The sequence below is a fragment of the Phoenix dactylifera genome, unplaced genomic scaffold (genome assembly GCF_009389715.1).
Source record: "Phoenix dactylifera cultivar Barhee BC4 unplaced genomic scaffold, palm_55x_up_171113_PBpolish2nd_filt_p 000257F, whole genome shotgun sequence".
In the NCBI taxonomy this organism is placed as follows: domain Eukaryota; kingdom Viridiplantae; phylum Streptophyta; class Magnoliopsida; order Arecales; family Arecaceae; genus Phoenix; species Phoenix dactylifera.
The window spans coordinates 39,554-47,345 of NW_024067750.1; the positions used below are offsets into that span (position 1 = coordinate 39,554).

Sequence of the window (7,792 nt, forward strand, 5' to 3'; positions counted from 1 at the left end):
TTTGGATTCAAATTTAGTTTAATATTTAGTTTCTATTGAAGTACAAATAAAATAAAATATTCTGATACAAATCAGACGGTTACCTATCCATATTTATATTTATTTTTTTGATGGGCCTGGAGATGAATATGGATAATAGCTTGATGCACAAATTTCAAACTATATCTGAATAGGTTTGACCATTTAACCAGAGACATAACAAGCTTTCTTCAAAAAAAAAAACATTAAAAACTGTTAAAATATTAAGCACAAAAATCCAGTCATCCGCGTACTCCGTTGCCACCGTTCTTGATAACCTTCACCACCTCCACCCACGCCGCCTTGGACGACCCTCCATCTTTCCACGCCTCCTTGGCCTTCTCTGCCATCACCGCCGCTCGCTTCCTCAACTTGTTCCCTCCTTCCGACTCCATCACCCACCTCACCTTCGCCTCCACCTCCTCAGCTCCAACCAACTCCCTATCGTATCCCTCCACCGCAACCGCCAGGCCTATATCCTGCACCAACATCACTTTATTCATCCTCTGCTCCGCGTAGAGAGGCCACCCGATCAACGGCACCCCCGCGCACACCCCCTCCAGCGTCGAGTTCCACCCGCAGTGGGTCACGAACGCCCCCACCGCCTCGTGGGCCAGCACTTCCACCTGCGGGGCCCACGACTTCACCACCAGACCCCTGTCCTTGGTCCGTTCCAGAAAGCCCACGGGCAAAATCGCCTCCAGATCCGGTTCGAGCCGTGGCCCGGGAAACTTGGCCGTCTGGTCTCCGTTGCGTGGGGCCCGCACCACCCACAGAAACCTCTGTCCGCTTCTCTCTAATCCGGTGGCCGTTTCCTTGAGCTGCTCCGCGGGAAAGGAGCCCATGCTCCCGAAGCACAAGAACACGACGCTGGCCTTCGGCTGCGAGTCAAGCCACGTGATGCACTCGTGCTTTTCTGATGGTTTCCCTTCGGCAATCAACGGCCCGATGCAGTAGGTGGGAGGCATCGGACGGTCGGGAAGACAGATACCGTCTTTCAGGGCTTTCACCGCCCGAGGTTCCAACGACTCGAAGCTGTTGACCAGAATCCCGTCGAATCTCGGGAAGCGCTGCAAGTGGACGAGCAGGGCTTTGTAGCCGTCGTCGTTGCGGTCTTGTAGGGGACCCGGCATATCTGATGCCGGGATCGGGTGGAGGCCGGGGAAGTGGACGGGGGCGTCGCCTAGGTCTTTGAAGCTGGTAGAAGTGGTGGAGTGGAGGGTCGGTAGATATAGTTCGACAGCGAGGCTGGTGGCGGCGGAGGGGAAGAATAGGTAGCAGGGAAGGCCAAGCGCGGTGGCGACTTCGAGGGCGTCGGTGCAGAAGAAGTCCACGACGAGGGCGCGGACGGTGGAGCTCTCGGAGAGAGATTTGATGAGGAGGTGGAGTTGGGCGGTAGCTTCGCGGAGGGTGTCGAGCATGAGGGACATGGGAGTGACGGGGTTGGAAGACGGAGAAGATTCGGGTTGGAGGGAGGCGGCAGGGACCTGGTGGAAGAAGAGGGAGGGGTGGGCGGCGGAGGTGGCAGCGATGAAGGGGGCGGAGGAGCCTTGCTTGAAGGGAGGGTCGACGACGAGGACGGTGACGGCGAGGCCGTCTCGGAGGAAGAGCTTGGCCAACTCCACCATGGGCGTCAGGTGGCCCATGCCCATCGCCGGATAGAGCACCACCATCTCCTTCATCGCTAGAAACTAGAGGTCGGCTAATAGAGCACCGAGAGGAAGGTATGGGAGAGTTGAGGAAGAGCTGATAGCTAGAGATAGCGTGAAAGAGCTTTCTCCAGTTCCGCGGCCCACCGATGGCACTATATATATATTATGGGTATAGAAAAGGAGACCGGAGTTGTGGAGAAATTCTTTTCCTCAACCTGGAGACCGATCAACAACTAAACTAGTAATAGAACGCGCGAACCAGCTGCGTTTATATTGCTTGTAATCCACGTCTGTGGCTGCTCTTAGAATATCCTTTTCGGAGTTCTACATATTTCTTTTCCCCGTTTCCTTTTTGATCAGGAACGTCGCGAACGATGTTGATGGAAGAACCAGCTCGAAACTAAAAGTGCAGGTTGGCGGTGAAAGAACAAGATGGTCCAATTAATGACAAGTAGTGTTTGTTGGGTGGATAGAAGATGAAGAGAGATGTTGCATCCGCGACGAAGTCAGCAGGATTTGGAACGCGATCGTATGGCGAAATTAGAAAATTCGGCTTGCTTTTCGTAAACGTAAGCAGTGACGCCCTGGAGAATGGAGCCACTCGGAAATTTCGGCGAGGTGTTGAAGAAAGACTTAGAAGCCGGTATTGGTGACTATAGAAAGTTCTCGCAAGAGATCGTATGCAAAACTGATCCTAACGCGGAGCATATTAGTCATTGGTCGATGACTCCAAGTTGGAGACCAAATCCTTGGTTTGGTTAATCTTTGAGTAGTAAAATAGCTCGAGTTAGATTTTAGAAAAGATCCCATATTCCTGGAGCCCGCCAAAGTGGTACCTTTGGATTTATCTCATGTCCATTTGAATTTGTGGAGGCTTGTCTTACGTGCTTTAAACGGAATTTGAGTCCAGAACAAATACGTTAGTCGCCAAGCTAGCATATATGCTGCCTTATTTGGCCTTCTTACTTAATCTTACATAATATATGAATATTAAATATGATCGTGACGTCCTTCTGAAACATCTGTCTCCAAATGAAAATTCTAAGTGGAGATTCAATTTAAAAGCAAAAATAGGATTTATAGTCGTGATCTTAGATGCGTGGCCCGATCCTCCTCCGAAGTTGAAGGCTCTGATCAAATAATGAACACAATTAGCTCACAATCGAGAGAGAAAGAGAGAAAAGAGAGAGAAAAGAGAAAAAAAAGGAAAACTCGATCTTGGTCTAGCACTACAAAAAAATTTATCTTTTTCGGCTCTTTTTAGAGCCAATATCGATGCTTATAAGCATCGCTAATTTTGGCCCTGACACTTTTGAAATTGTCGCAAAAGCATTGGTAGGAAGAGAGTGAAATTTTCTTTTGCCTATGCTTTTTGAAAGCGTTTGCAAAATGGAAGCTTTACTGACGCATATATGTGTCGGACTATCTTGGATTCCGCGAACGCTTATAAGCGTCGATCTTTGCTGAGCAATCTCATATATGTACTCTTTGAAGAATTGGAAGTTTGTTGTCGATGAAGAAGTATGATCATGCTTAGAAAATTCAAGCTTGAAAACATGTTTCTTTTATAAACTCCATTAATGAGATGCTGCAACAAAAGAACATATAATCTAATCTGGGTTCTAATGATGTTTTTTTTAATAAATTATAATAAAGTACATATAATCTCATCAATAATTTTTTTTTACAAAGTACAATAAACTGCAAAAGATCCTCTAACCTCATCTGGGTTCCATATATAAATTACAAATTACATCACCTAACCCTAACCCCATCTTAGGAAAGCTCTGGTTGCCGAAGAATACCATGGCATCGCACGGCCGACGTTACACTTGTGACTTTTCACGCTCCTTGCGGCAAGCCATGAGCCCCTCGACCAGACGGCTCATATCTTCGTACGACGAGCCTCTCTCCGCCACCGCCTTCCTGCCCAATTCTACCAGCTCTCGCACCCTTCTCCTCATGGTTGCCACTTCCTCCCCGCCGCCAACGAGCCGCACCACTGCCCTCGCCACCGCGTTCGCTGGCACCACCGCCTTCTTGCTGTTGGCCATGCTCTTGATCCCCTCCCACACGGGCTTCGCTATCTTGAGCACATCCACTAGTAACTTTTCTAACACGAACTGCTCCGAGTGGGGGGGCCAAGTGGCCAAGGCCATCCCGCTACACACCCCCTCCATCACCGAGTTCCACCTGCTGTGGATCACAAACCCCCCCACAGCCCGGTGGGACAGGATCTCCGCCTGCGGGGCCCATCCTCTCACCACCAAGCCTCGCTCGACGACTCTCTTCTCATAACCCTTCGGCATCCACTCATCTCCTCCGCCGCCGTCGCTGCGCAGCGCCCACATGAATGGGTGGCCGCTCGGCTCCAGCCCAAGCGCCAGCTCCTAGAACTGCTTGTCGCTGAACTGGCACAGCGTCCCAAAGGATATGTACACCACCGAGTCATCCTCCTCATCCAGCCACCTCTGGGTGGCGTCGCGGCCGCCATCCTCTTTCTTCTCCGTCGACGGTAGTCTGGCTCTGGCGAGGTTGACCGGGCCAACAAGGAATACCTTCCTAGGGCCCACCTTGAAGTAATGCTCGATGTAGTCGGGCTCGAAGGCGTAGAAGCTGTCGACGTTGACGCCGTACCTAGGACTCTGCATGGAAACTCTCAGCCGATAAATCAGGTCCTGTGCCGACTCCACCAAGTGGAGTAGGGGAACCAATGACCTACTCCATATCTCCTTGGCCTTGGGGCACTGCAGAAGTACATGATCAGTAGTCTCCTCGATATCCGTGCACACCGTACACCACTGAGTGATCCTCCCCCCTTGCCGGGCTATCAAGCACCTAGCCGGTAAGCACCCTCATGCCACTTCCTAGATGAAGAGCGTCACATATGGATGAACCCGCATCCTCCAAATCCACCCACCCTTTATCTGTCGAGCCGGCTCTATAGTTAACAACATCTGAAGATCCCTAGCTCGCACCCGCGACCGCCCTATCGGCATCCAAACTAGCCTATCCCGACTCTCCCGTGCAGGAACTGCTAGTGCCAGAACCATCTATGCCAACTACTCCCCGAATATCTCTCGAATCAATCCCTCCCTCCAATAACCCCCACCGGGCTCCAGCAGGTCACTGACCCTATAACAGGCTAACCTCGACGTATCCACCATGGTCGGCAATCTACTGATCGGCTGCTCAGTCACTCAGCAATCCTCTAGCGGATCGATGGAGTGACCATCACCAATAGCCCATCTGATCTTCAGAAGCACCAGCGCAGCTCTAGCACACATCTCCCTCCAAATTGGTGAATGGTGATAGACAGCTTGAACTCCGGGCACTAAAACACCATACTTGGCCCTCATCAAAAATGACCACATGCCATTAGGCTCAAGCACAAATCTAGCTGCGTGTCGTGCCGCTAAGGTCTCACGTCTCGCCACCAATGACTGCACCCCTAAACCCCATAACTGGTCGGTTGACAATCGAAGGAGCCTTGTTCAAGAGTCACCCAATAGAAGTATGCATTGGTTGTCTTAAGAGTCCACTTCGGTCTTGAGGCCTCGAGAAGTGTGTGCAGATCGACGCGCCCGTTCTGACCTGGAGGGAATAATCCAAGAGAGAATCCCAGAAACAGGCGAGAATAGAGTGGATATTTTCTTCATGTTTTCTACTTTGGAGTGAACGCAAGGGTCAACAGAAAAAGCTTCAAGCAAACTTTAAGCCACACACAGGAAAGGAACAAGTACCCAGAATTGGAAGGAAACCAGAACCACGGGAAACAACAGAGAATATAATGGATAGTGAAGTCCACCCTGAAAGCTAAATTATCCTAGAAAATTACCTAGAACTAATTCTACAAGAAGGAACTACTCACTGCTTGCTCCTCCATTTACAATATTGTTAAGCAAATCCTTCAATATACTGATGAAAAGTGCAGCCCCATGCCAATTCCGAGGCCAACGAGGAGTGGGACATCATACTTCTTGTAGTCCTGAGCTGGAGCACCGTAAGTTCCATCGATCAAGAGCTTCGGTAGGCTGAAGTTAGGACTGGTCATGATAGTTGCCATAAGTAGAGGAAAGAAAAAGAAAATGGAGGTACAATCCTTTCAATTGGTTCTTGTTGCGGGGATGGCCTTTGGCCGGAGCCTCACACAACAGCATAGCCCACATTAAGCTAGCAGAGAAAGAGGACTGCGTTCCTCCCGAGGTATTGTCCACTTTGGGCGCTCCGGCCCGCGCGTCCAACGCAGACGGGGGGAGACCACTGCCCTTTGGGTGCTTTGGCCCGCGCGTCCAGCGCAGACGGAAGGAGACCACTGCCCTCACGGTTTTGCCCTTCAAAAGGTGCCTCGAGAGGAAAGAATTTCCATCCCCATTTAAAGCACAGAACCTTTCCGCTACTAGCCGATGTGGGACTAAATTCAAGGCCCCCTCCCCCCCCGCAACATAACCCCCCCAGCGGGAAGGTTCTTGAGCCTCCGCAGTCCTGAGGGGTAGTCAACGGTGGAAGGAGGCGCCCCCTACCTGGCGCGCCATCTGTTGCGGGGACAACCTTTGGCCGGAGCCTCACACAACAGCATAGCCCACATTAAGCTAGCAGAGAAAGAGGACTGCGTTCCTCCCGAGGTATTCCCCCAGCGCAGACGGGGGGAGACCACTGTCCTCACGATTTTGCCCTTCAAAAGGCGCCTTGAGAAGAAATAATTTTCATCTCCCATTTAAGGCACAAAACCTTTCTGCTACTAGCCGATGTGGGACTAAATTCAAGGCCCCCTCCCCCCTGCAACAGTTCTAGTTAAATTCTTGCTACAAGTAGCGAGCCTCTTAAATCAGCTCCGGCAATGTGGCAAAAGTTCAGGCAACTCCAAAAGTTGCTAGTTACGACATTTACGCGGTTATAAGTTGGATAAAACTACTATCTTGACTGATATTCACCAAACTTAGTGTATACCTTTCTTGGGTGGTCTCATCTGTTTGAGATATCAAAGGAGAAGACAGAGAGTATTCAGAATACATAATATTTTGGAGTTGCTACAGCAGAGCTCTCCAACAAAAATTGGAAGAATGTCTTTCAAAAACAAAGTCTGTTTTTCTTTACAATAGTGACTGATGGACTATCCATATCTCCCATAGAGAACTGAACAGCCTTTCATAGAGAACTGAACAGACTCAACACTTACATGACACTTGTCTAAGAAACAGCTGGATGTGGGACACATACAGAGATATTTTTAATACATCAGAATATTCATTACAGCAAAGAAGTGCATTACATTTCAACACTCCTTAATGCACTTTCTTTACAACTCCAATCAACTCTCCAAGATAAAAGAACTTCTCTTTGGTGAGGGGCTTGGTAAATATGTCTGCTAGTTGATCTTCAGTTCTACAATGTTCCAACTGAATTTCTTATTTTTCTATTGCTTTCCTGATAAAGTGATACTTTATGGCAATATGCTTGGTGCGATCATGACTGACTGGATTTTTTGCAATGGAAATAGCTGATTTATTATCACAGTACAAGGTTGTTCCTTCTTCTTGTTTTTCTCTAATATCTTCAAGGATCCTTCGCAGCCATACTGCTTGTGCTGTTGCTTTTGCTGTAGCAACATGCTCTGCTTCAGCTGAAGATTGAACCACAATTTTCTATTTCTTAGATACCTACGAGCATGCACTTGTACCAAGAATAAAAGCAAAACCAGAGGTACTCTTCATATCATCAAGACACCCAGCCCAATCACTATCTGTATACCCAAATAGCTTTGAGGTGTTTGCAGTCTTGTACAATATTCCATACTCAAGTGTGCCCTGCAAGTATCTCAAGACTTTTTTTGCTGCTCCAAAGTGATTCTGACTTGGACTTTTTATATATCTTAAAAGCAAACTTCCAGCAAACATAATATCAGGTCTAGTGATGGTAAGATACAAGAGATTCCCAATTAAACTCCTATATGCAGAAGCATCAACCTTCTTGGCACCATCTTCTTTTCTGAATTTCCCATTTGCAAATAAAGGAGTATGTACAAATTTGCAACCAGCCATGTTGAACTTCTTTAAAATACTTTTTGCATATTTCTTTTGGGAAATGAAAATTCCATCTTTCCTTTGGCATACTTCAATTCC

At 48.5% G+C, this 7,792-nt stretch overlaps 2 protein-coding genes across 2 annotated transcripts; both read right to left on the reverse strand.

Annotated features, from left to right (window-relative positions):
- Nucleotides 1–2,216, reverse strand: LOC103697407 (UDP-glycosyltransferase 88F3-like). Its single transcript, XM_008779259.4, has one exon. It carries the CDS (start codon nt 1,698–1,700, stop codon nt 261–263), a length of 1,440 nt encoding a protein of 479 aa, XP_008777481.1. The 5' UTR covers nt 1,701–2,216; the 3' UTR covers nt 1–260.
- Nucleotides 2,217–3,496: 1,280 nt separating this feature from the next.
- LOC103697409 (UDP-glycosyltransferase 73B4-like) lies at nt 3,497–4,021 on the reverse strand. The gene has a single exon (XM_017840659.2). It carries the CDS (start codon nt 4,019–4,021, stop codon nt 3,497–3,499), a length of 525 nt encoding a protein of 174 aa, XP_017696148.2.
- Nucleotides 4,022–7,792: the final 3,771 nt, after the last annotated feature.